This window comes from Anopheles arabiensis, chromosome 3 (genome assembly GCF_016920715.1).
Source record: "Anopheles arabiensis isolate DONGOLA chromosome 3, AaraD3, whole genome shotgun sequence".
In the NCBI taxonomy this organism is placed as follows: Eukaryota; Metazoa; Arthropoda; class Insecta; order Diptera; family Culicidae; genus Anopheles; species Anopheles arabiensis.
The window spans coordinates 86,181,266-86,208,838 of NC_053518.1; the positions used below are offsets into that span (position 1 = coordinate 86,181,266).

At 42.9% G+C, this 27,573-nt stretch overlaps 1 protein-coding gene across 4 annotated transcripts in view; it reads left to right on the forward strand.

Annotated features, from left to right (window-relative positions):
* Positions 1-263: 263 nt before the first annotated feature.
* The window catches only part of LOC120902954, a 31,732-nt gene continuing 4,422 nt past the window's right edge, over positions 264-27,573 (forward strand). Inside the window, exons 1-4 of one of the 4 annotated variants that reach the window (XM_040312055.1) lie at positions 264-436; positions 2,261-2,462; positions 14,896-15,125; positions 15,762-15,880. In XM_040312055.1, the coding sequence (XP_040167989.1) occupies positions 14,907-15,125; positions 15,762-15,880 (338 nt within the window). In that variant the 5' untranslated portion in view covers positions 264-436; positions 2,261-2,462; positions 14,896-14,906. The other 3 variants (XM_040312054.1, XM_040312056.1, XM_040312057.1) reach the window with 3 other exon arrangements.

Here is a 27,573-nt window from a genome sequence, read left to right on the forward strand (position 1 = left end):
GTAATGTAATACGTTTGTAGGGGAATGTTACGTCCACAGCGGACAGCGCATGCGCCAAACATTAGAAACAACAAGCACACGTACACACAGCACAAAAAAAGGCGAACAAAACTCACTTCATTCAAACTGACAGCCTCGCTGGCGGCTGCTGCTGCTGCTGCTGGCACGCGTTCGGTTTCCTTTTACTTCCCCGTTTAGAATCCCACGTCTTCGGCACGGCGCACGGCTCGGCATCATCCTTGGCGAGAACAGGCACCATCGTGTGGCTCGTGCCATCAGTTGTCCGGTAGAACGTAAGCGAGTCGGTTCGGTCGGTGTTTTCCCGCTCGTGGCGCATTTTCGTGGCGTGTGGCGTGCGTAACCGGGGTGTCGGTATTCAATGTGCCAGTGTGCAGTAAGTTTTGTGGCAAAGGGTGGCAAGCAAGTGTGTGTGTGTGTGAGTAAGGGAACTAGGAAGATAGGCACCAAAAATAGACATCGAACAGCGGGACAAAACAGGACCTGACATTGTGTTCTGTGTGGTACGGTCAGCGTAAAAGATATGCCTCCCCACGGTAAAGGATGTGTTGGTGTGCGTTCCAAGGGATGCAGACATGTAAGCGAAGTCCAGCGTCCAGTGGGTTTTCCGGTGGTGGTTGTAATCCTTTCGCCTGCCGGAGTTATGATTCGGGAAATTCGAAACTGGGACCGTTTTCACCATTTCCCCGTAGAAGAAGAGCGTTGCATCCGGCGACGGTCGCATCCAGCAGTTGGGTAAAATTTCACAGGACCACAAAAAAGGGGTTTTCTTACATTCTTTACGTTTTATTGACGATACAGTTGAATAGGCTCCTTCAACTTGCAACAGTGTGTGTGAGTATGTTGTGAAGTGGATCGTTTCCCCATTCACGGGTTCGCGCGCTTCAACAAAGAACGCCGCGAAGGATTGGCCTTCATTTTTCACACAACACAGCAGCACCGGAATGGAATTCTGATTTTCGGAGAAAATCAGCATACGTATCAGCGTACTCCGACCGGGGAGGTGGGATGGCTGAGCGTACCATAAATCATTCCGGATTCGTATCCGCAGCAGCCGAAGCAGCTGCCTAACCTTATCTGGGCCACTGCAGTGTCGATATCGGGACAGTATCGGGACAGAAGTGATGAAGGTAGCTCTGGGAATTCCCCAACCAACCGTTAGCCGCGTTGTCTAGCGTTACGCGAATCTCCCTCCGGGAAGGAAACGAGCACAGCTGCCGCTAACGTCTTTTTATCGGACCATCTTGAGCCGCGCTACGCGCTAGGAGAACAAGTAGGGGACCAAAATATTGTAAAATAACAACATAAAAAAACAACCCTCACCCTCTTCGTAGTGGGTGAGATAAGCGGGGGTGGTGAAATTGTGTTTGGCGAGGAAGACCGCCTTCCGTTCGGCCGGGAAGGGTCTTTCGCAACACTCCCTATTTCTTCGCCACAAACACACGTGCGCACGGGTTTTCGTGTACCGGGCGCGCGCGAGTATTTGTTTTCATCGGTTGATTTTCTTTCCCGCGCACTTTCACCACCTTCCCTTTTTCTGCACGATGGGCCCACGACTCGACGACCTAGGATTGTGAGTTTTCCACCCTTCGCGTTAAATGTTCCCTTTGCTTTACTGTCGCTGCCGTGTGCGGTCCTTTCAAGCGATGTTTGCATCGTACGCACCGCTGTTTGCTCATCAAAGCAGGCCAGAGGGAACGCGAACGCTGCACGTATTGGTGCTCTTTGTGGGTGTGGTAGTGTTGCAGCAGCAGTTGTGACGCGCGTGTGTGTGTGTGTGCGTATACGCGCGCTGCATGTGCTCGTCCCGCGTTTGGAGTTAGGAAATGCCGGTAGCATATCAATTCCCTCTGTTCGGTTGAAGTTTACGGGCGCGGCGGGATAAAGTTTTCCATGAATCTCGGTAACGTTAGTACTTTAACAAGTGTGTGTTGGTGTGTATTTCAGCATGTGTGTGTGTGTAGGTTTGTGTGAGCTGAGCTTAAAATTTGTACGGTAGTGTGGTGGATAAACATAAAAGCAAGGGGAATAGGAAAAGTTTTATGAAAATCTCCACCAACTAACGGAAGGGCAGCAGCGTGTAGCTTACTTTAAGGCGCAAAGAGCCGTTGAGCTGGCGGTGTAACATTACTTCCTGCACGGCGTTAGGATGCGTTGTTGAGTGTTTTGCGTACTGCAAATGCGGCTTAAATTGTTTGAGTTCATGACGAATGTTTCCGCTTTTCCTTCTCTTTAAATAAAGCACCAATAGTGCCAAGTGAAAAATAAACCACAAGCATGAGTTTGTGAAGCGACACAGGTGAAGTGAAGTGGAAAACGTTATTTTGAGAGTGGTTGGAAAAAAAATGCTATAATGTTGACAAACTCCAAGCAAACGAAAACGGCCTAGCTAGTAAAAGTTTCACCTGCGTTTGAATGCGACGGGAGGTCGGATTGAATTAAAGGTAAGTTCTATTGGTTTGTTTGGACAACATAAGGGTTAAAAACGACATGTGTGAAGCATAATCTAAATTGGTGTAGCAAAATAGTATTACTGTAGGAATTACTCGTGTTGAAAATAGAAGTGTCTTCCTTGATTTCATTAAATATATCTAATTTTCACAAATAGTTTGAAATAAATCCGGATACAACTTTAAATGACAATTGAAATCAAAATTTTATTTAATTAATTAAATAGCTAATGTTTCATTATGCAAATTGCATTTTTGTCTCTATTTTGAAACGATGAAATCAAAACTAATTGAATGAATTTTATTATATTACTTTTTGGGTTTACACATATAATGAAAACTAAGCAAATAAATAAATAAACATATTGAAGAAATTATGAGCTCTTGTCCTCATCTATAAAGTAAAAAAGCAATCAAACAAAATCAAAATGAAGCTTGAAAAACAGATGAATAAGCTTTACAAACTCGGTGCATTGTAAAGAGAAATGAGAACAATGGTATAATTAAAGTTAAGTATCTTTTTTTTTATTTTCTAAAAAATTAACACTTTAACGAAGATTCACGAGATGATTATTCCATCAACATATTTTCATTCCCAGGCTGCAGATCCTTTAAAAAAATGTTAAAAAGTCTAAACGCCCACCTGTCATACAGTTTATTGTTTCCACTGTAAATGTTTAAAAAGGTGCCCAGAAAATTCGTTTTGACAGCTTGCCATTTCCGTTTGACACTTTTTTTGTTGCTGAACTTTTTTGATCCTCTTCCCTGCAGGTTAGTCGCATCGGGAGGGCATCGTTTCTCTTCCAACCTTCCAAAAGGTTTCGACCGGTTGGAGGTCATATTTCTTGATCTTCACCTTTTGCTTAATCTTCCTTGAGGGGTAACTAAATAAAGGGAAAATAGAAGATAGAAAAAAAGAAGTTGTATCCGCTTCAAGGTCCAGTAAACTGTCCTGTGCTTACTTACACACACAAAAAAAATACACAAAGTTCAGTCAATTCATCCCAAATTCCAGCACGCCCCAACTTCCCCCCGAAAAAAAAGCCGGAGGTGTGTGGGAATGCTGGCGAGGGAGCCCAAAAAAAAGTTTGTCGGTTTCACTGCAGACCTACTTTGGATACGCGAAGGATTCCGGGCGCTTCAACGCACACGATCACCTTGGTTTTACGGGCTCTGCGCTTTGTTTTGTTTTGTTTTTACACTGCGCACCGTACTGAGGCGTAATTTTGGAAAGGAATTTAGATTAGTGAAATTCTAGCTTTTTTGCTGTTTGTTGTTGGATGGGAAAAGGGAGCCGTTTCGTTAGCAGAGCACTGTTCCGTTTACTTAGGGCTTTCGATAGCATGGGATGAGCTAGGCAGCAGCAACAAAACAACTCTGAATGTTGAGTTTATTTATTCTTCGCTTTGCCGCCCAAGTTCACATCTGATGGAATGGGAGAAGACAGTGGAGCATAAAACGACAACGAGACAGAGCGAGACAGGGAGAGCATACAAATATACCGCCTCCAAAATGGGAGACTTTTATTAACAGAAAATGAATGTAATCCAGCGGGAAAGTTGTCCGGAATGGGGGTCTCAACACACAGAAAAAAAGGAAGACAAGAGAAAAAAAAAAGCCCGAAAAGAAAAGCGATTGAAAAACATCATCATGAAGGTGGCTTTGTTTCGCTATTTATAAACGTGCCAGAAACCTGGCAAAATCCTTCCCCAAACGACGACGATGCGCTTGCGAAAGAGAAACGCAAACCATGCGCCTCAACTACTGGCCTGTGACAAGGAGCAAAAGTAATCCCCCCCCCCACACACACACACACACACACACAGAAACACAAACAGACAAGATACCATTCATTTGGCGGGCCGACTCTATTGGGACGAAATTTAAAATTAGTTTTCCTTCGATAGGAAACCAACACCGACCTGTCCTTCGTCGGACGTCTACCCATTTTCCCCGAGTATTTGACCGTGTATCAAGTTCGCTTGCCAAAGGTAGGCGGCTTGTTTTGCCGTTTTCCGAGAAGATTCGTGCCAGTGTTATTTCACTTTTTGGTGAGCTAAATCCAGCTCGTCCGGGGCGGTCGGGGCGAAATTTCCAACCAACAGTAGGCAATGGTCGGATCTGGTCTGTCTCCGTCCGTCTGTCGAACTTTGCTTCCTCCGATTCCCCATTTATCCACCGCACCGGTATTTACCGCACCGTTGTAATCGTGTCACTGTTAGCTGTCGTTTTTCTGTCCCATCCCTTGCTGTGACACAAACAGTTCACCTTTAGCTAGCAACGGATGGCTGTTGACGGCACCCTGTTAGGGAGAGCGAGGAACGCGAACGATCCTTTAAAGGGCGATAGGTTGATAAAGGCGCAGCGATAACGTGTGCTGTCTGAAATAGGATTTTTTTTTATTGCAGCTGTTTCGGCTGCAAAGCCTCTTTTTTAAATGTTAAATTCCAATCCGCCAACAAATTACATTTGCCAACATTAAGTGAATTCATGTTCCGATACACTCGCGCTACCGAGGAACGAAGAAATAATTCAATGTTTTGAAATGTTATTTTAGCTCGGTGCGATTGCTCGTTCGAAATTCGATTCGAAAGAAATGAAATTATGTGCAATGGAAATGATTTCGATTCAATATGGCCGTTGGGTAAAATGATTAATGTTGCGTGACACTCGTTCACATATGGGACTGGTGCGAGGGCGTTTATCTGTACGAAGAAGAGGTTGATGCTTTTTTGATTAACAAAAATATGCTTCAAAACCGCGGAAACAAACTCTACCTTAAGGTCGAATTGAACCTTGCCTGAAAGGTAAAAAAATCGCTTTTTGCTATTTTTAATTCAATGTTCATCAAAATATGGCTTATCATACACCAACAGAAAGGATATGCATTGCCATGGTATTCCTCGATAACCATTATTTGTTCACAGTGGAAAAAGTGGGGAGCCGGTCCCGTGGTACAGTCGTCAACTCGAATGACTCAATAACATGCCCGTCATGGGTTCAAGCCCAGAATAAACCGTCCCCCCGAAGCAGGTAATGAATTAAGTCTCGAAAGCCTGTATAGGCCGGCATGTCCGCGTAGGACGTTACGCCAAATAGAAGAAGGAAAAAAACGGGGAATCACAATTGCATTTAATTCATTATTTCAATGTATTTTATAGTTCAAATAGTTGGAAAATTTAATCTATTTTCTTTTGATGTAAAATACGCCATATTCGGATTAATATTGAATGATATGTAGCACAAAAAAACACCAAATTTCACGTTCAATTTCACTGGAGCTATAACCTGGGCTTTACCAAATGAGAATTTTGGGCAAACATGTTGAATACTGAGTACTGGTGAAACAATTTTATTTCAAGCAATTTGAACCCAACTTTGAGCCATTATAAGCGGATACTTTCTTCAAAAAGTTTCACTTTTTAGAAGTGTTACAGATGAGTAAAGTAACAACTCAAAATAGACTACCAGAATATTCGAAACCGTACACGGTTTCACGCCTTTCGTCTGGCAATCCATTATCCCGGACTTAATGGTGGACGCTTTCATGCCATCATGGTTTTGTTGGTTATAGACAGAGTCTCAGAGGCGTGAGTGTGAGTACTGGCACTGGTAAAGGTGCGACAAAAGTCCCAGCTTTGTCCGTCGTTACAGGTTCTTTCAGATGCACTGCTTTCTCACGATGTACAATGACAGTTTCAGCGCGCAACTCAGCCTTCATACTCAGTTGTCGTTGCTGACCTTTGACCCGAGAGAGGGGAATAAAAGATTTAAATAAAGTTGTTAACGAACAACTACATAAATGCGCTTAGATTCGATATATAATATGTTTAGTTTGGCCTATGTGTTGAAACATTTCATCACATAGTAGTACCTATGACTTGCATATTCTTTAGTATGAACTACTACATGAAACATTAAGCGTTTCTACTCAAATGAAATAAATAAAAAAAGGTGTAGGAAAGGTTCATGCTTCAAAGAATGCAAATGGTCGAATCTCTTTCTCTTCTAAAGCGAACTCAAATCTCTTTCAGTCTAGTTGTATCCTGTTATAATACTAACCTCACAAAACACAAACACAGACACATATCCCACTTGAAGCGTGCTCGAGAGATAGCGCTTTTGTAATGGGCCACGTTGACAACATCTCATAACAGTGACGCTAGTAATGATCATGTAAAGGACCACAGACGTTGCTTCCCACGCGACACTCCATTCACACGACACGGGATAACGGGCACGAATCAAATTTTACCCGTACCCAACGATATTTTAAAAGGACCCTCGGGAGCAAACTGCATTCGTCCGGCTTGCGCAGTGTCCCACATCCTTCCGACTACTCTCAGTGGAATCGACAAACTCAACCCACGATTTTAGCCGGTCGGTGGGACAGCTTATCACCGGTGAACACAACCACAACTCGCTCGCTTTCGGACGCTTTCAGCTTTTCGTCCCAGTAACCGGTGGAATGTCCTGTTTTGCCAGCAATTAGAATCTTTCATACTCCGCCACTGTGTGCAGTGGGTTGAGTTTGGTTTCCATGGACGGCTTTATAATGGTGTCTGCCCTTTACCCACACGAATATCCTCCAGATAGGAGATCGTCCATTTCTTTGCACAATGATGTTGGGGAGTAGGATGTGGTGGACGAATGTAGCAAGGTGTGCACCATTCGTGTTGTTTCCCAGCCGAAACAGCGTCACCTGGGCCATGGCCCGTCATCAGAACGATATGACCGTTGAAAGCGAACCCGCAAGCAAATGATAATGAATAATTTGATTAAGGGATGTCCGGTAGATGTAGCGCCCTTGAGCACAACACAGCGGACGGTTCACAGCCTTCCAGGGACAGGAGACATTGATGCTGACATTGGGTGGTGGTCCGATGTACATCGAGCATTAGCTTCCAGCGCCCGCTGTCACCGGGTTCCCAAGCACCGGCTGTCACGCGGCGCTGACATGTCGACCAGTCCAACCAGTAGGAGTCAACGCGAGATAAACCGGCCGCACTGGCACACAAAGAACTTTTTGTCGAGTGTACATAGTTGGTATCGCTGTAACTGGACACCCGATCACATTGGGGTCGTTTGGGGCAGGAGTTTGCTGGAAGTTCGTTCGGACATGGATGCACTGATGGAGAGCTTATGTTCGTTGCATAAAAGGGGCCCAATTTACCCGAATAACATCAGGTGTCTAGTTGAAACATAAGAGTCATTAGGATCACTTTTGGACATTTATTCCTGGTACACCCTGGCGCATCCTTCAACAGCGTTGAACATCATTGCTGTTTTAAATATTTTGCGCTTCTTAAAGATGCATTGAACCCCTTTTTTGTGCCACTCCCTTTAACTCAACTTCAACAGCTGGTGCTTTAAACTTTACCTTATGCTGACAAATACGGACTGCAATAAAAACGATTAAACGTGATAGGTGGATAAATTGTCTCTCGTTCTTGCAAGTGTGCCACAATTTGTGACCTTCTCACGATGCTTCCCGGTGAGTTTCATCCCGGTGAGTTCTGCAAAGTGTGACTGACCGAAACGGCACACCAACCGAAGCGTAAAGTCAATATTCTTCCACACCAGATTACTTTCAGCTGTTTGAACGATTGCGAAACGAGCGAACGAAAGTAAACTTCCCTCGCCCTCGATGAAAGCTCCATAAAAATAGAACACCTCAGAACAGGGCAGGTTCTTTGCGCACGTCTAGCCCCGCACCACAGCTCGAACAGGATAGCTGTAATATGTTATTTTTAAATCTGGTGACTTTCCCATTGGCTTTGGCTGGTATATTGCAGCGCTGTGTTCCAAAATGGGAAAGCTAGACCCGTGGTGGTGGTCTACTGGCCAACTTCAATCCCTGTGCAATCGTTTGACATTGCACACACACACACACACACACACACACACACACATAAAAATCCACGAGAGAGGCAATTATTTTCAACGTTATCGTTTTGGTTGCATCCATTTCCTTGCTGGTGAACCTTTTCCGCTGTAGTGCTGCAATTGTCAGCACGACATTGCGTTTTTTGTGGATATTACCAACCTGCAATAGTTCCCTGAAATGTATGTAGTTGGTGTGAAAGGTGGCTATTATAAAGGCTAAAAAAATGTATTTCTTTGACCGAAGGACAATAATGCTTTCCCAGAGTTTCATACAACTCTAAATTAAAATAGGAAACTGTTGAAAAATCTGTTGGATATGTTCAAATGTATGTACTGCACACTCAAATTCAACAACATTAATTAATTTGAAATTTCTCAAAACATATTTGGATGCACTGGCCTAGATTAATACTAATAAAATGCATTTCAAAATTTACTTTAATATTGAGACAAAACACCGTAAGTCACTTCTTGTCCAACGGCCATAACCATTCCTTAGTTTTGAGCTTCCAGAGCAGTGGTCAGCAAACTTTACGACCAAAAGAGCTAATTTCTACAAACATGTTCGTAGAATTCCATGTGAAGAGCTAAACAGATACAACAAGAGTATAAATTTGTGAAAGTTCAATGAGGGGAATATGAACGGTTAAGAGCCGCCATCTCGAAATCAAAGTGCATGCGGCTCGCGAGCCGTACTTTGCTGATCGCTGAATAGTTGTCCATCAGGATGTCTTGCATGATTCAAATCATTGACAATGAATGACTTGAACTTCAGAAGTGTTTTAGCCTATCAAACCTCAAGAACATTAACCTTCAACTGGAATTACACTATGAGAGTTAAATCTGGCAATAATCTCACAACAACCAAATCCCACAAACCTTCAACCACAACTAGAGTTGCCCGATTAAAGCTCCACGCCAAAGGCAACCCTCAAACTACCCTAATTGGCGATTTGATTCATTCCGCAAATCGATCAATATTTATACATTCCACATCCAGAACCTTCATCCTCTTGCCCCATAAACCCCACCAAGGTCCGGAAATTATTTCACTGTCCAGCGCAAAAAGTTGCCCCACTAACAGCCCCCCTCCAAATCGGATATTACTTGCCCCTATAAGCGACACCGGATGAAGCTTTTCCTGCTGCCAAGTGCGCACCCGTCTCCCTTCACCATACGAACGAAGCATAAGATTTTGTGTCGCAAAAGTTTTACGCAAAAACCGCAGGCGATCGAACCTTCGTCAGGCGACTGAGACCACTGAGGCTGAGGTCGCTTATCGGCTATTATCGACAACAGGACGACCCCGTCCCCCCATGTATTACGATGGGTTGATGGGAAAGGGAGGAAAGTTACAGCTACATGGAAAATATACTCAACGCTTCCAGCTCGGGATGAAGTTTTGTGCCAGAAGGCCACCGGGCGGTGGATCAACTTTGCGCAAGTCGGGCCCTTGTCAGCTAATTTTGTCGATGAGAAGGTATTTTTGCTACGTAAGTCAATTATAACGCGTAGGAGTTGGGATGGGCTTCAAGCCACTTCCGGTCCATGCTGGTGTACAGTACGATGCTCCAGTAAAATCAATTAGGCTTGGCAAATTGAATTTATGTTCGGAAGACTACATGCCTGAGTAGGTTTTGCCTAGTAGGAGGCTCACATCTTAACATTGTTGTTATAGTAAATATTTATCGTATATTAAAGAATCTCATTCTCGTTCACTTCCAGTACAATAATACCTCTGTTCGTCGTCCAATGTTCAACATATTACAGCGTAATTTTGTACCTTAATACATCACGTGTTTATTACACCGTAAGCTCTCTCCATGGACAACGCGCGATCCGGTCGATGAAAACGAACGTTACGGTGAACAATCGAACCGACGAAGCGTTTTATGAGTTTGCACAGGGTGAAATTTATCGACCCGGTAGCGAACATACACATGCATTAAGATGTGCCTACAGGATGTTTCATCGTAGTCGCTCGCAGTCATTTACACGCACCTAACCATCTACGCCTCTACCGCACACCGCCGCACGTTTGCCGGCCCTATAAATTATCTCCCAAGCACACAGGAACGATGCGCATCTAGCGGCGGTGTGGTGTGAAAGCATTGTCACGATGAAGACATGTGATGGAAAATAATAGCTGATCTGTCGGTCATAATTCATGTGTCTATGTTGCAGGGAGGAAACTGCAGGCTGGCGTGTGTGTGTGTGTGTGTTTGTGTGTGGACTTTGTAATCTAGACGCTAGCGATCCCGTACGATGGCAGACGGAAGCCGTCCGGCGAGAACAACACATTAAACAATATTAATGATGACGTCGGGTTTATATCCATTGGGGCCATCGTTGGGGAAGGGCTGATTGCTGATGAAGGTGTGCTGTTTAAAGATATCGCTGGATCGTTGGAAAGTCTTTACCGAGGATTAAATGGTTCATCGATTGATTGTGCTTGTTGGGTGCGATTTTTCAAGGAGTAGAGCTTGAACTCTAGCTTAACGTTAGTTTTTCACCCATATTTTATGAAACGATTGTTTCCCGAAAGTGGGGTTTACTTACCGATTACTTGTTTGCTTTGGAGTTTCAATATGTTCCTATAGTTGATGCAGGGTCATGTTTTGGTGCTCTATTAGTGTATGAATTGCAACGTAACGTCTTTATTCTTTCACTTATTATTGAAATGCACTTTTGTAACCGTTTCAAAATCAAAATATGAAGATGTAAAATGTATAAAATTCATTTCCAGCTAAAGTTAATAAAATTTAATAAAAATGATGCAATTCAAAAATTACGAAATAGCTTTGCTAATATCTTCTATAGTGAAGTTGTTTTTACTCTCATGGAGGAGTGTTTACCTTATCCTAGGTGATGCATTAATTACCATTTTAAACACATTGTTTAGAGCTATTTGCTCTCATAAAAATACCGGTATGTGGTTAAAGACTGGGTACAAAAGTCATATGCTTCTTACCTTCAAACTCCAATAGGCATCAGATTAGATTTCAACCTCAATGTAAAAATGGTTACATTTACAGTTTCGGCCTTCCCTAACAAAGCCCAACAGCGTGCAGACTCACTTTTAAACAAGTTTTACCCTCAAATACCCCTCAGCTTCTCGTTGCCGCTCCTATTGCGTATAGCTTTGCACAGTCTATTTTTGGAACCGAAGTGCAAAATCGGCTTGCACAAAAGTTAGGAAATGAAACACCGAACCAGAGACTCCGGTTCGGTTTTTGCCCCACTTGTTTGCCCAACAGCTGAAGCGGAGAAAAGCTTAAAAGTCAATCCATCTGCTGCCGAGAAACCACTCCCAACGCTGAGGACCAGCTGCTGAAGCGAAAGCAAAGCATTATAGTACGTTGACCACTCCACCCGGGATGGGGGAAGGATGCTGGAAGGCCGGGTATACAATGTCTGAGGCCACAACTAGTTCCAAGGTTTCTCGGGAACACAGAGCAGAGCCAGCGCACCAAAAGCGAGTAGAGCACCGTTTACAAAGAAGAGCGGAAAAAGCGAACATTCGGTTGCTTTTCGTTTCATTTCAACTGGAAGATACTTAAAGCCGATCCCACCGCCTGTAGGCTGAAAGTTGCTCCTTGTTACGGTTTTGGGATGAGGTCGTATTGAGGTTGGGAACACACAGATAGACCAACACACACAAACACATACAGCATTTACATACAGACAACTAGCGGGCTCTGCTTTGACCCTTAAACGAGGATGAGTTTGGGCTTCCTGAACTAAACGAGAGTTCGAATTGTTGACTGGTGCAATGGTTGGTTTCCTGGTCGGTTTTTGACGTGGGCAGGGATGAGGCTAGCTTTCTTCTCGGAGTTTGCCTTTTGCCTGGTTTGCAGATTCTTTCGGGGTGAACTTTTTCGATTAAGCCGTTTGTTTGGTTGGGAAGGGTTTTGCTTTCAGTACCAGTACAGTTGGGAGGAAGTAGATGGGAGAGGGTCGTTCCTAAAGAAAGAACCAAACCGAAACCAGTTACGCAAAGTAGTTCTTTACGAAGAGCAGATGTACTGTGAAAAACAGCATGAGCATCAAGCCTTTCGTCGTTTGCAAATTGGAGCTTAAATTCTAGAACATCTTTTTATATTCTTTTTGTTTTCCACATAAAACACCAAAAATTGAAAAAGCGTAAACTCTTTAAATTGAACAATCAACTTTTCAATTAAACATCCATCAACAGTGTTACTCGCGTTTTTTCTTACACTTCTATGCTTATGCAATCTATTTAATTTCTACTTTAACTCGGAAGAGTACGAATTTTTCTCCTTTTTTAAGGTTCTCTTCACCACAAATTTGCACTCGTGCGAAGGTGCAAAGAAAATTTTAATTAAAATCTTCGTTAACGCAAAAGCAGAACCAAATAGAAACGACATCGAACCAACGAACGCCCAATGCAATGTCGGAAGTGCTCTTTCGCTTTCACTCTTGTCTTTTGCACGAACCTTTTGCATTTACTGCTTTGCATTTGGTTCTATCAGGTAGCTCAGGTATATTCTAGCCAGTGCGATCTTGTGCTGACTTTTGTTTTTTTTTTTTGGTTTACCCATGGTATGCTTCTGGGTTTGCTTTTACGTTCCAATCAACCGTTGGAGTGTTTATTGAAATTGAAATGGTTGGGTTGTTCCCCGCTGAGTGTATAAATTGGCAATGCGCTTCCTAATAATTTTCTATTCCTGCTTTCAAGCAGTGAGGAGCATTTTTTTCCACTTTTGCTTTTCAAAACCATCGTCTTGAGCTCAATTCAACTTCAATTAGATTTGGAAAAGGCAGATAAAAGTCATTCCGAGAATGCGTTTTAATTAACATCCAATTTTTAATTGAAATCTAAAAAAAGGATCAACCCGTTGCTCCGCTTTTATTCCTACAATCTCTTTAATCTACTACGCTATGAACTCCAACGCAACTCAAACGATAAGAACAATTTGCAACCTCAGGCTGCAACCGCTTAAAGGAGACCCCGCTGTCTCACAACCACTTTTTGTCGCAGTCGCAGTCGCTTGCGACGCTAATGACAAATGACTGATAATTATTTACCAGCCAATTTTGCTCCCATGCTCTTCTGGGCCGCTGCGGAGCAAGGCTAATGCATTCATCATTATCACTTCATTTGCTGCTGATGTCGTTGCTGCTGGTGCGGCTGGCGGTGCGAGAACGTTCTGATGGATGCAAAGAGCTTCATTGGGATATGTAATGGCGCATAATTATGGTAATTAAATCATAATATCTGTCTGGCTGGGCGACAGCTCCGCATTTACGAATCGTTTTTCTTCAGTCGTGAATAAAATTGTTCTTCAACTTGAAAAAGAGGTTCTTCTTCTGATAACTTATAGAGATCTATTCATACTGATTACTTACACGATGTTTGTAGTTGCATGGAAGCTTTCATCTGGAGAAAGGCTTTGACATGATGGTGAGAGTCATTTATTTACTGCATCGATGCAGTATTGCTGCCCAAGTGGAGCCATATTACAACACGTTGAGTTGGTTTTCATTGCGTTTATTTTCCTGTTTAGAATTGAGTTTAAAATAAACTCATTACAACATTAATCGGTGATTTCTTTTTGCAGAAATTGTGTAAACAGCTACTTCAAACACAATATAACGTCATTTGAACATGTCATTTGAAGCTTTAAAAAGTCAGTAAAATAATGCTGAAATGTTACACGCTTAAGAATGATAATTAATGTTGATAACTTTAGTTTATTTATATACAATAAATAGAAAAAAAAGACATTAATTATAAAAAAAATTCGGATATCATCTTCTGAATATTGTTTATTGAAACAAATCCAATTTATACAATAACATGATTCACAAACTAAGATCTGCATTGTTATTGGAATATTTTATAGAGGCTTTAGCTCTAATGGAGTTTTTTCGGCCTAATTCATTGGTATTTGCAGAAGTTTGAGATGTGTTTTTCAAAAATAAATCTCAACTTAAATATTTATTTCACAAACTTTCCCAAATACCCTACTTTGCTCTATCAGAGAAACCGCTCTTTAAATATATGATAATATCCTGGCAAATCGTCTTCCACCCACTGCTCGTGAACTTTCAATCCTTCGCTCGACAGCTCGCCTCCTACAAGTAATGAGAAACAAGACAACACACCGTAGTAAGCAAACATGTGCAGCACTGCCAGGACATCACTTATTTAAATTATCTTTTAAACAGCCATGTTCGAGAGCGCATCTGTGTGGGTGTTTGTGTGAGTGTGTGTGTGTGCCTTTCGTGGGCTGTCTTCCTTTGCAGCACCACATGTTACAGTCCACTGGCCGGGCAGAGTCAACTCCCGTGTGGGTAGTAGTGTTGGTGTGCGATGTACAGCATGGTTACATGAAGATAATCTATGCAATTTTCACCAGCCATATGTGTGCATGAGAAAAAGAGAAAAAAAGACAAACAAAACCTGCCATCAGCTTATTTAACCTATTACAACCGTTCTTATATTGAATGTTTTCTTATAATTTTGTACCAGCTTCACCATTTTGTTAATATTTGCTTTTACGTGTTTCTGTTTCAGCATCCATCCCGATGTTGATGATGGACTTTAAGGCATCCAACATCGCCACCATCGACAAGGGTAGCGACCGAACGTTCGCGTCGGCGTTCTTTCACCCACCGGCCTCACCCACCCACGTCGGTTGCTGCGTGCTCAACCGGGCACCGGCCCGACCGCCGTCCGAAATCTACTTCGAGAGCCGTGGCAAGTGCTGCAAGAAGCTGCTCCGATACAACGGCTACCCGAACAAGGTAGGTGTAGGGTTTTGTGTGCACGGGCTTCAAGTTTGTTGTATAATTTAAAGAGGGGGAAAAGCTTCTTAAAATTTGCTTTCATTTGTTTATTAAACTCATACTGTTTCATCTGAGAACCCTAGAGCGCAAAAAAAACTTCCAGAAGTTTATCAATTAATTAACGCCCAGAAAGTGTATTACTGTGTTAATCTTCTTTTACATCCCTGGTTTTTTTATTTTACTCTTCCACACTCCCATTTAATTTCATCAACACGATAAAATCTTGCTGTGTCACCCATAGATGGGACCAAAGCGTTGGTTTCGAAAGCGTTCCTAACCTAACGCCGGACGATCTAATTCACTTTACCCAACGTATCGTCATTATCACCGGAATCTTGTCCGGATTAACAACCCAGCAGCTAGCAAGAGTCGAAATTTTCCATTCGTTGTCCCGCTTTCCTAAGGCTTCATTAAATCCGTACGAATCATTTAGTGTATAAAGTTGTTGGGGTAGTTCTCTTTAGTCTCTTTCTCTCTAGTTGGGGTAGTGTTTTTTGTTTTTTTCCCCTGTCCCTCTCATTACCCATCGACGTCTCGCGCGCTAATCCAGGCTAATGCGCCGTATCTGATGTGAATCTTAAACACTCGTCACAGGTCCTGCTGTACCCGGAGGAAGGATGGGCCCGCAGCGCAGCCTCCAGCTACTGGACGATAGCGCCCTGCCGGTGGCGAAGGAATCGCTGCATCGTGGAGGAGGTCGCCGGTTCGCGGAAGTAAGTAGAACAATTGCAACCGAGCACAGTCTGTTAACTTTGTTTACCCACTGACAGAGGGGACGGTTCACATTTCCTCTTCCGTCCACGGTAGTAGTAGTGATGTCAATAAATTATTGAACTGCGCGCACGGAACATGGGTCGGTTCCGTGGCGGTTCTCATGAATATGGAAAGCTAGTCGGGAGTTGTTATGTGTCTGTGTGTGTTTTTTTACTACACTTTTTGCCACAATTTCCGTCGCACGAAGCGGAAACGGTGTGGGGTTTAACGAAACAGGAAACATTGTACGTGCTGGGTACGCTGGGGTGCACACACAGGTTTCCGGGTTTGCATTCGAACAAGTTGGCAAGATGGCATTGAGTCGCGCCGGTGTGTGCGGTGAGTGGGTGGAGCGTAACGCATTTGCATGCAGCCTGCCAGGGCCTGCCCGTGCAGCACACCATCGCTCAATTTATTCTGTAGTTGAAAATAAGTTGATTCACGGATGGAATGAAACATTGTGATTATTTTTGTTGCGAATATTATTGATGTGTGTGAGAGAGAGAGAGAGAGAGACAGATAGGAGCGAGCAACTAGTTGCTATCCTTAATGTATAACTATGTTTTACGTGCCCGGGGATGTGATGCCCGTGCCTGAAGTGCTTGATGTGTTTGTATTTGTTTTGCATTGGAAATCATAATTCGTTCATCTGCATAGCTTGTTTATGTGATGTTAGAATATCGATTATTTATCCAATTCCGCTGCTAACTTAACGATACGTTGGGTCTTGAATTGGTTATCGAGGATAAGATTATATTTCATTGAATTTTGGAGCTGAAAACTGAAGCCTATCTAGGATTCATTCATTTAAATATTCCAAATTTGAGTCGACACGTGCCTGTCTGCTTGTGATTCGGTTTGTTTCTTGGAACGGTTCTCAACAGCTTGCTGGAAACAATTTCAGGAATCAGCCTGTATTTGTCCGTTTTCCTAGGAAAAGATTGAAGGATAATTGATATCATCGAGCAGATAGCTTCTCTTCAGCTCCTCCAACACGAAACAATACCTTATTAAAGGGTAATGCTGATGGAAAAGCTGTATACTTTAAACAACTTTGTAGATAAGTTGGACAAAACATCATTCATTATCAATTATTGGGTGGAAGTATAGTTGCTGATGGCATATTAAAATTATAGCAATGCGTTATCTACCCGTCACTTTCTAAGCATACTGGAATACAGTCGCAGTCGTTTTACTAGAAGAGAAGAATTCTTTTAATGCTCCTACACTTTGATAAAAGTCTCTCGCAATTATAAGCAATAAGATGTGAGATAAACGTAATTATTTAACATTAGATCTGGTAGCATTAATACACTGATTCTTTTTGAATGACGACGACCTTACCTTCTACCAATAGTTCAATCCCATCACAGTATTTTTGTGAGCCTCGAATTGAACAAACGAGCGTAAATTGAACGAACTTTGAACACAGTTAATCCAGTGGTCAAGCAACGCTTCATGGATTTGCTAAAGAGTAATCTTGTTGACTCATCAATTTCGTTATCATATTGAACTTGAGGATCTACATCTACTTTCGGCAATAAGATATGAACTAGATTTGTATCTCAACGGCTCATTTAGATGTTTCTATAATTGAACGAGAAGTGAAAAAACTCATTATTAGAGCAGTCACTTTCAAGATTATTTGCAGTATAAAAAAGCAGAGCTATCTCTCGCTGTCTCCAATGCTATTCTTTTCACAGACAACATTCGCCCTTCCACTGCCATAGAAGAACCAGAAAATGAAATAAAACATCAAATACATACAGCAACACTGACACGCTTGCAGTCACGAGACGTTCCCGTCCACTCCGAGAGCAAGCTGTGAAGCTATGTTTCCTTCACTTTTGTCACAGTTTTGTCATTCCTTTGATTCGAAGCCCTTTCGTGCAGCACCAGCAAGAGACCCAATCCGGCTCCTGCCCCACAACAAACACTGCTTGCTTGAAGGTGTGTGTGTGTCTGTGTGTGCTCGTGTCCGGTTATGTTGGGTTTCCGTCTGTCGCACTTGTCACAAATTGCCCTCTCAGCAGCGGCTCCGAGGTGCTGGGTGTTTGCACAGCACTTGACGAAGATGCTTTCCGGTATCACGTGCCGGACCGGACGTCCGATTGTACGAGCTTGAATGTGCTCGGACGCGTCTAAGGAAACATATTTCACGGACAAAAACTCGCCTTTTGTCTACAAAGGATTCGTTTTCCCTTTTGCAGAGAGTTGCAGCGTGAAGTGTTGCTTCAGCCATTGCTTAAGGCAGGTGGCTGTGAAGCGAAAGGGCCCTTTTGCATACTGCAGCGGGCAGTGCTTTTTGCGATAAGAATAATAGCTCAATAGATCTTTTATTGTACTATATATCTGAACTCTTTTAAATTGCTAACGGGTCATCCATCTCGGGTCCTTTTGGCTCGAAATGCTTAACAAAAGACACGTGATTTGTTATTCCAAGCGGTCCGGCTTTTTCTTACACGACCCACCGTCTAATCCAACACACAATATGGCCAATGTGTCCATATTTTTTCTTCACTATCTCGTTGCTCTAGTTCCGCCTCAAAGATTTACAACCTCCTAACACACTCATGCACACACTGCCTCGCGTCTGTTTGCGGAAGATGATTAATATTTTCCTTCAATATTCAATAACGCGCCCCGTGGGCACCAGACTGGCTGGTGCTGGTGGCTCAAGGATCGGCCAGACTGTCCGCACAATAACGACACACATACACACACACACGACACGCATGGCCATGGGCACAGCGGAAAGGGCTCAACTCGGATAGTCCCCACATAATACGATGCAAAATGACAAATCGTTTCTGATTTCCATATTTTTCTCCCCTACGGCCAGGAGAAAAAAAAAGGAAAGCAACCCAACTTCCTTCCCTTTCCGTACCCGGGAAAGTCATCGATTACACCTTTCCGGGAAGGGATGCGGATTATCTTTAAGAAAATCTCTCCCGCCCCCAAGGGGCAGTGATTGGGTTTATTTGTCGATCGGGAAATTTGTCTTCCTGTGGTCGTGGGGTTTAACTCTTTTCCTCAATCTCTCGTTTTGTTTTTATATGCAAAAAAAAAACCTGTACCGCCGTGTGTAGACAAACTTTCCATCTCCACGAAGGGGAAAGTTAAATTTGTTCACCAACGGACCAGAATTTCGAGCCCGAATGCACGTTTGTTTGCGTAGCTTGTTGCCATTTTGCCGCGCGTGCCGGTTGGTTACGCGAGCGAGCCAGCAAAAGTCACAGCTTTGCCACGCTAAAACTCGTCTCATTATGCGCGCTAACTTTCACGTTCACTCGGATGGTGGAACCCGCACGGAATGCCAATTTTTCCACCCAGTTAACTTTGCGAAAAAGCTTCCACTCCGTGGGCCGTAGTTGTTTATGTAATGCGAGATAATTATCCTTTTTGCGGTGTACATTTTTCTGCCTCCTCGAGGCTTTCTGGGTGCGCCGGGGCATAGTAAATGAGGTTTGCTTTTGCACAACAATGCAGAAAGGGACGCTTGGAATGCATTAAAAGTGTAAACATTTTAAAGGACACTTTGCAAAACCCCAAGCTCAGACAAAGGAATTTGTGCAGTCTTCGGGCCCAAAAGCCCTTTCCCTTAATGGATTTGACTTGCTGACCCGCGACTGTTTTTGTTGACTTCCTTTCAACGCTGTGGACCCCTTAAAAAAGGACCGAAACTAAGGTCAAATCAAGCAACGCATCCATCGCCTTAAATACAGTCAGAAGTAAATTGTTTGTCCTTTTTTGCTCGACTCAAAAGCAAGCCAGATGCAATAAAACTGGACAAGAAAATAGGACGCTTTCTTCTCGCTAAAGACACGACACGGAAGCGTTGAAGTGCAATAGCTTTGAGTGGTTTCCGTGGTTCGTCCTTCGGCTAAAAACTACTCCAACCCGGTATCGTAAAACGTTCCCTATTTTGGGCCAAACCAAGTGCTTCTCCGGAGCGTTTGCGACGCTCCGACGACACAACAAGGCTCCTTCGGGTAATTAGTTTCATGGTCGTCGTCGCACGAGTTCCGGCTGGAACAGGAGCATGCTTCCCGTGGATGGGAGGGGTTTTCGTTGCTTGAATTCTTATTTTTTATCACTCTGCCCGTTTTCTGCCGTAGGCACGTGGGGAAAGTTTTAATTTGCTGTGCCGATTTAATTACGCGCCACATAATCCTTTCATTGTTTGAAGCCGTGGCGAGACCGGTCTGATTAGGGACGTTCTGTTCTGTTCATTGTTCGGGCTGCGGTGGAGGATCTTTGGAGGCTTTCTACGGCAGGCTGACCTCAGACTTTTATTGAGTCATTATTAGCGGTGGGTTTCGCATTTTGTCGTTTGATGGTGGACGCTGTTAATTTAAATTAAACGTGGTGTGGTTTTCGCAATTTGGTTTGAGTGAAATTGCTCCGTTTTTCGATCTATTGGAAAAAGGACAATGAAATAGCCGCGTACAGACACGGCATATTCTGATAGGAACATATCTGTCAAACACACTTTTTTCACTGAGGTAGGGGATTCTTTTTGCTATCAATTTACATTTGTTGTCAATTTACAATGATGCTGGATTTGTATTTCTCTTTAATAATGTTTTCGGTCAAACAAAACAGAAGAGTAATTTAAATTATGGATGCAAGAATTTCACATTCTGTTATCATTATTTGTTCTTCAAAAAAGATACACAAATTCCAATGAGTTTTTGGGTTCGTCTCACTGTTTATTGACCGTTTTTCATATGTTGTTGGATCCTGCCCAAGATTCATTGGAACCATCCCATTGGAAATCGATAAAGTCTGAGTAACGTAAACTAAAAAGTCTGAGTAACGCCGCGTGGAAAAAAGCGTGGAAAAATAAAGGAAATATTTGAAGAATTTTTTTTAACATGGTAAGCCATGTATAAATTGAGTAAACCATCAAATAAATGTTAGAACTCTCACATTGATTAAAAAGGATACATCCATATTGTTTATTTTCCGAGCATATGTATATATTTGAAAAAATATTTTAAATAAGCAGAAAAAATAATATTATTACACGCAAAAGAAAACAGCTGTACTGCCAACCCGAGGCGGATTTTCCTATAAGAGGAAACCGCTTGGAATGAATCTGTGCTTGGATGTTAACACATTTCACTCTTCATACATTTTGGGGGATTATTAGGGACCCCTCGTCCACTCCCCAATTTAGGACCTCGAGATGAATAAACTTGCCTCTGCTGCGTTGCTCATTGCGAGCAACACATTGCTTGTTGCTAAAATGTAATGCATTTTGAAATGCACGAAAAACAGCTTTAACTGGATATTTGTAGCTTCAAGTTGTGTTAAGTGTTAAAAAGTAAAAAATAAATAAAACATAACACTTACCACATTTTCAATCAAATCACTTGTTCAACTTTATTCCTTGCAAAAACACATCAGTTTCTTACATTGCCCCATTAAACCGAGCCCGCGAAGGCAATATGTTACTGCTGTTTCATTAGCTGATTTCAATTGTTCACACTCCTTGTTCTTTCTACACTTCCTAGTCACTTCATTGCATCTCGCATCGTTACACCAGATTGATGATTATAGGCTGTCATTTAATTTACTTCCATCCATTCGGCTTCGACAGCCGGGTTGACGGCGCAAAACACCTCTCCGCCGCTTTCATTAATCAAACAGAGCCACACTCCGAGCAACAAACCCGCCGTTGGCAACAAACATGCCCCGTCCCAGAACGTCGGCCTCGCGCTAATCTCCCTCCCTCAACGGTCCCATTACGCTCGTATGAAATAAAATTTACATTTACTTGATTATCTTCCAACGCCAACGCAGCGCACAGACTCAGGCTATTGTCACTTTCTTAACTCTCTCCATTGCAAGATAAAGAGAAAAATCTTTCGCCCCATCTTTTTTCTAAGCTTTCCATCGCAAACCAAAGCTCGCTCCGTTCGAAAAGCCACCGCCGAGCGTTGACGGTGGTGGTGACAACGGATTTAACCTCAGCACTGATGAACACTGACAACCCGACCGGGTGGAACCACAATTTCCCAGCGCTTGCCATGTACTTTTCCGGCCTGTGTAAGAAGCTTTCCAGCTGCTTCGTTCGCCCCCGCAGCCCGCTGAAGTTTGTAAAGTGCGAGCAGAAAATAATTACGAAAGTGTCAATTCGTTTAATTAAAACGTCCTGTTTGTCGGGCAGGGCGATGGCGGCCAAGGCTTCGAAATTTAGATGAAGAAATATTTAATTAATTTACCACCCTCCCTGTTCCGGTGCCCTTTTGCGTGTGTGAGTGTTTGTCTACACTTAGTGTTGTAGCAAATCAGTTACAAACCTCCCCCCGTTCATGTGAGACGACGTGTCGATTTACTTTGGCCGGCATTACTTCTTCAGAAGCTTTGTCTTCAGCCATAACTACATTCCTTTAAGCATAGAGAACACTCACACGCACACATACATTTCAATCGTCATTGCTTGATAGCCCAGAAGCAAAAGAAATAATCTTGTAAGCATTGGTCTCGCTTTTTTCCAATTGGATCCAACTAGCAAAAACGAAATAACCCTTTACTGCAGTGTTTCAAATCGCTCGTTCCCACGAGACACACATGACGAATCGCACTAGGGCCGCCTCGACATTCCAAGCAAGCAGCAGCAAGAGGGTGTATCATAAAATTCGACATGGTTGTAAAAGCTGAAGACCTCCGGCCGAAACGGGCCGAACCCAAATGCTACCCAGTGCTGGCCCCCATAAACAAGACAATAACAATAATTGAAAAGAAACGATCGAAACGAAAGCAAACTGATGGGACGTCACGAGTCGTACGTTTTGCTAGGTTTTTTTTTTTTTTGGGGTTAGAATAGGCTTCCCTCCGAACGAGCAAATGGAAACCTTGCCTTTGTGGGTGTATGCGTGTGAGTATTTGTGTGAAAAATTCTATCCACAGTGTCGAGCCCCCTCAGGCCACCAACCATCAAAGCCACGACCGAAGGAAACACATCGGCTCGCGCCCTCTTCTTCACCGCCGGGTGGATGTAGTGGCGGTGGCCCGTCATCGGCCGTCATCGGCCGCCAGGGAGCTGTGAGATATTTATTTCCCCACTCCTCCCCCAGCAAGCTTTCTTTTGCCTTCCCGTTTCGTTCGATTGCTCTTTCTCTTTCGATGCTGCTGGGTACCCGGGTTTTTTTGTTTGGTGGGGTTCGATCGTTCGCTTCAATTTGGTTGCCGTTTTGGAGGGAAAAAAGGGCCACACGGACCAAACGCGTAGTCCATTCGAGCGGCACAAAACCAAAAGCACACGCCGCCTTCCGTGCAAATAAAACGTTATTGGAAGTGGACCAAACAAAGAAAGCAAGCAACACAACCAGCGCTGCCCTTTTTCTTGCAATCGACCAAACGGATGGAAAGCTCCTTTTTCCCTAGTATCTTTCTCTTTCTTTCTCCTGCTCCGTTCTTTTTATATTGTGCACGTGGTGGGTGTCCTTTTTTATGCGTGAGAGTGTGTGTGTGTCTCCTTTCAGGACGCGCATTTGATCTCGTTTGTATTATTTTTTTCCTCGCTCACACACATCCCCCTTCGAGCAAACGATGACTTTTATGTGTGTTTTTGCTGTCGGGCGATGAAAATTATACCCCCGGGAGCTGACATGCCTCGTGTGGGTGAGCTTTTTTTTATTCGTGTCCGACTTTCCCCCGCTTGCGAAAACGCCTGAAAGCTCTGCACTCTGATAATGTCAATGCTCAATAGGTCAATTGGCAAGCGGCAAGGTTTCCATTTCCTGAATGTGTATAAAATCGAAAGGTTTTTCAATTCACTCCTGGACAGCTTTATCGACTCGAGCTTCGCACGGCCATCTGCATTCGCTCTCGCTGTGGTTTGTGTGTACGATTCCTAGAAGGTTCTGATTTCATAATCAAAACATTTCAACACACACACACATACACGCGTGCGTCTCATCGGAACCATTGCGGGTTGAACTTATTTATGGATGTGCTGGGAAAATGGAGGGATTTATCAAACGGATGAAGTGGATGATGCCCCAAAGAGACTTTCTCTCGAAGCGGATTACTTAAATTTATAGTGAGAAGACCTCACCACCTAGCCTCGATTCGGCTAATAGTTCCTCCGAGCTTTCGGTTGTTTATGTTGGATTTCGATCGGCAAGCGTCTGCCCTTTTCCCATCTCATCTCATTCCTCCAATCTCCAATATCCACTGATCGACTGCCGAGCTAATCAATCTCTTGGAATGCTCTCGAAGGATGAATAAAGTTTCGCCAAAAGTTGAAGCATTAATCTTCAACGAACCAAGGGGGAGGGAGGTATATGGGGGTAGGAACTACATGCCTTCTTCACCCACGGGGCTAATCTTAATAATTATTCTCAATCTTCACTTTTGCGCAAAACCGGGCAGAAGTTAATCGAGCACGGCAAAACGGCTTTCGACAGGATTATGTGGTGAGAGCATCTTTATGAGCAAGAATCGAAGCGCGTGTGTGTGTATGTGTTTGTGTGCTTGCGTGAACAAAGTTTTGATACGGATTGGTAAGAAAATTTAAGAGCCACCTTCGTCTTCTATTGGCGAGGGTTTATTCTTCAAGAAAGTAATTACGCTGTTGTAAGACTGTACGACTCAAGTTACCTATTCAAAAGAATAGTGGAAATTGTTTAACAGAGTATCGTAAAATTAAGGAAACGAAGCATTAATTATTTCATTCGAATGTGATAAAATTATATATTAGATTTTAGATTTAAGAGTTATATTTTGTATTTATTCGATTTTTTGTTAAATGAAAATCTTACAAATATTGACCATTTCAATCTAAATTTTTAATTTTTTGGCACCTAAGTTTACGGGTATATTTTATTTTTATTAATTTAATTTATTTCATTATACCTTTAATTATCATCTTTTTTTTTAATATTCCAATTTGAAATACTCCAAAACGTAATAAAATTTTTAATGATATGTCATAAATCATTAGACAAAAGTTGCGTATGCTGAGGACACAATGCCACAAATTATTTACTCTTTCAATAAATCTATATATATAAAAATCTCGTGTCACGGTGTTTGTCGCGAGCAAACTCCGAAACGGCTGGATCATTTTCAACGAAACTTGGCACACACCTTATGGTGGTATGAGAATAGGTTTTAAGACTTAAAAATCGTTCAGATGTTACACTAAACTTAATTTAAAAAAGATTTTCTAACTTCCATACAAAGAGAAGGATTGTTGTTGTGTTGTATACAGCACTTTGACACTTGGTGTTAGGTTTCCTGGCGGTTTACACTCGATGATCGGATCCTGAGGGGATACGGGCACGATACAACAATCCCAAGTAACAAAGCAATAATGGAATATTTGTTTTTTTTTGTTGAATAACTAAGTTTGTCGGGCCAGCTAGTATAATATATAATATAATTCAGCTAGGTCTGGTCATTCAGCTACCTAATTTAAACGACTATTTGTTAATATTTTTATTTGAATATGTTAAGTATATTTAGGCATCTTTCGCTAGAATTAAAATAAAATCCAATCCACCTGAAACTGAAGCAAAGCTCCACCAGCAACAATAAATGTACCCCTTCTGTTTTAATTACCTTCAAGCGGAAGTGATACTGCTAGATAATTTTATTTTCGTTTCGTAGCCTTCTCCAGCTAATATCGCGCTTTTATTCCTAAAAGCCCCGAAAAGCCATTGCCCGCCCCCGTCAACAGCCATTAGATCGAGTGTCCGTTTTAATTTCACTCCCAGCGAAGCAGCCAGTAGCGTTGGCAACACACAGCAGCAAACAGCAGGCCTTCTCTCGACCCTGTTCTACCGCTTACACCTTAGTAGGCTTTTCGTCTTCGTCTTCCCATTCAACAAATCCCTCAACGCTGAGTTAAACACACTTGCCAACACAGGCGAACGATACAGTACGATACGAAGCAGGACGCCACACAATAAGGACGGCACTGTGCCCATTCTTAAGCGACGCCAGAGCGCGTCTTAAAAAGGAGAGCACACTAAATTTACCAAGTAATTTAATATAGCATCTCATTAGCCACCGGCCCTTTGGAGAGGGTGGGGACCCTGCACTCCAGAAGTGGTAAACCGCCTAATTTAAATCCAGCCAAAACGGGCCCCTCTCGTTGCTCGTTCGCACAACACAACGCAGCGCCAAAAAAGCGCCCCGGCAAAAAGCACCCAAACGCACGACGGAAAAAGTCGCCAACAGAAAAGCTTAACATTTTGGGGGTGAGATTTTCATTCACTTTTCACTTTGCTCCTTTTACTCGAAAAGGGAATTAACAACTGGCACGATCCACTTGCGCCCACAGCTAAGAGTAAACCCCAAGAGTTACCGAGACACAGCGGGCGGGGCGGTTGTGAAATTATGTCATAATTCTGCGCAAAACATTCACAAATTAAACCAAGTCACTTGGAAATCCGCCCGCCACTAGAGTCTTCCTTCCGCACCAGCGGCTGCCCACTCGCTGACTCGCGATGGCAACAGACGCAGCTTATCTCGGTTCTTTTGCTTCCAGAGACTGTAAAGAGGAAGAGGAAAGATTTGGTCACATCTTTCAAGCAGGCGGACGTTCTGATTCGCTCTGGTTGCAGAGACTGTTGTTTGCCCAGTTTTGTGGTTGGTGCCTTAAGGCTGCTTGGGGCGTTGCGCAAGGTGTGACAGCGGGGTGGGTTAGGAAATCAAAACGCAAAACCCACACCCGCGAAAACTTGTCGACTTGTCGCTTATATTAAGCGATGCCGGGTCTGTTCACGATGAGACGAGACGAGTGCTTTTTGCGTGAATTCCAATGAAATGTGGCGCGCTTTGCAGATTCGTCATCATTATGAGATACTCGCGCTTCTTCGCGTGACTTGGTCGCTGCTTGCTGAATTGACTGCCCCAGGACGGGCAATAAAGTAGATTCTCGTTGGGAGTATTCATCGTTTCTGTTGCCTGCGGACGGACACTGCAGGTTGTCAGCGTGGAGTGTGTACTTTTGGTCACTCTACTTTTGATGAGGAGTTTTTTTTTTTTCTTTGCTGGATGTTTAAAGTGCCTCTTCTATCAATGTTTGATTTAGGAGGATGTTAAAAGAGTGTGGAATTTATGATAAGCCACTCCAGTTGGACAGAAGGGACGCAATATTAATGAATTCCAGTACACTTGATTTAACAAAATATATAAAAATACTTTACTTTCAAATTATTTAATGGGAGCTGCTTCAGAGCTTTACTTTAATTTCAGCTTCAGAGCATCACAAAGCATCAAGATTAAATTCGATTCTTAATAAAATGATAAACAATTGCTTACAGCTCTATTATTCAAATAAATAACTAATTCCTGCCTCTTAGTTTAGGAACTGCCTTTGTACTGACTGCTCAAATAGCTAAATTTGCTTAAGCAGCCAATTTTGGCACGCTAAGGATCGCTTGAATTCGCCTTTTGCAGTATTTAAACAGCATCAAAGTTCCAGTTAGGCCTTCTAAATAGCGCCTAAGCAGCTTCTTCATTCTGCATAGCAAGGGATTATTACACTTTGCGATCAATTTTCAAGCGAAGCGTCATCATTGAAAAATTAACACGATTTGTTATGTTTATGTGCATTTAAATTTTTATATCCAAAATTTCCCTAAATTTCCCATGATTTCACATAATTGTGCAGTAACAATCACAATCATTT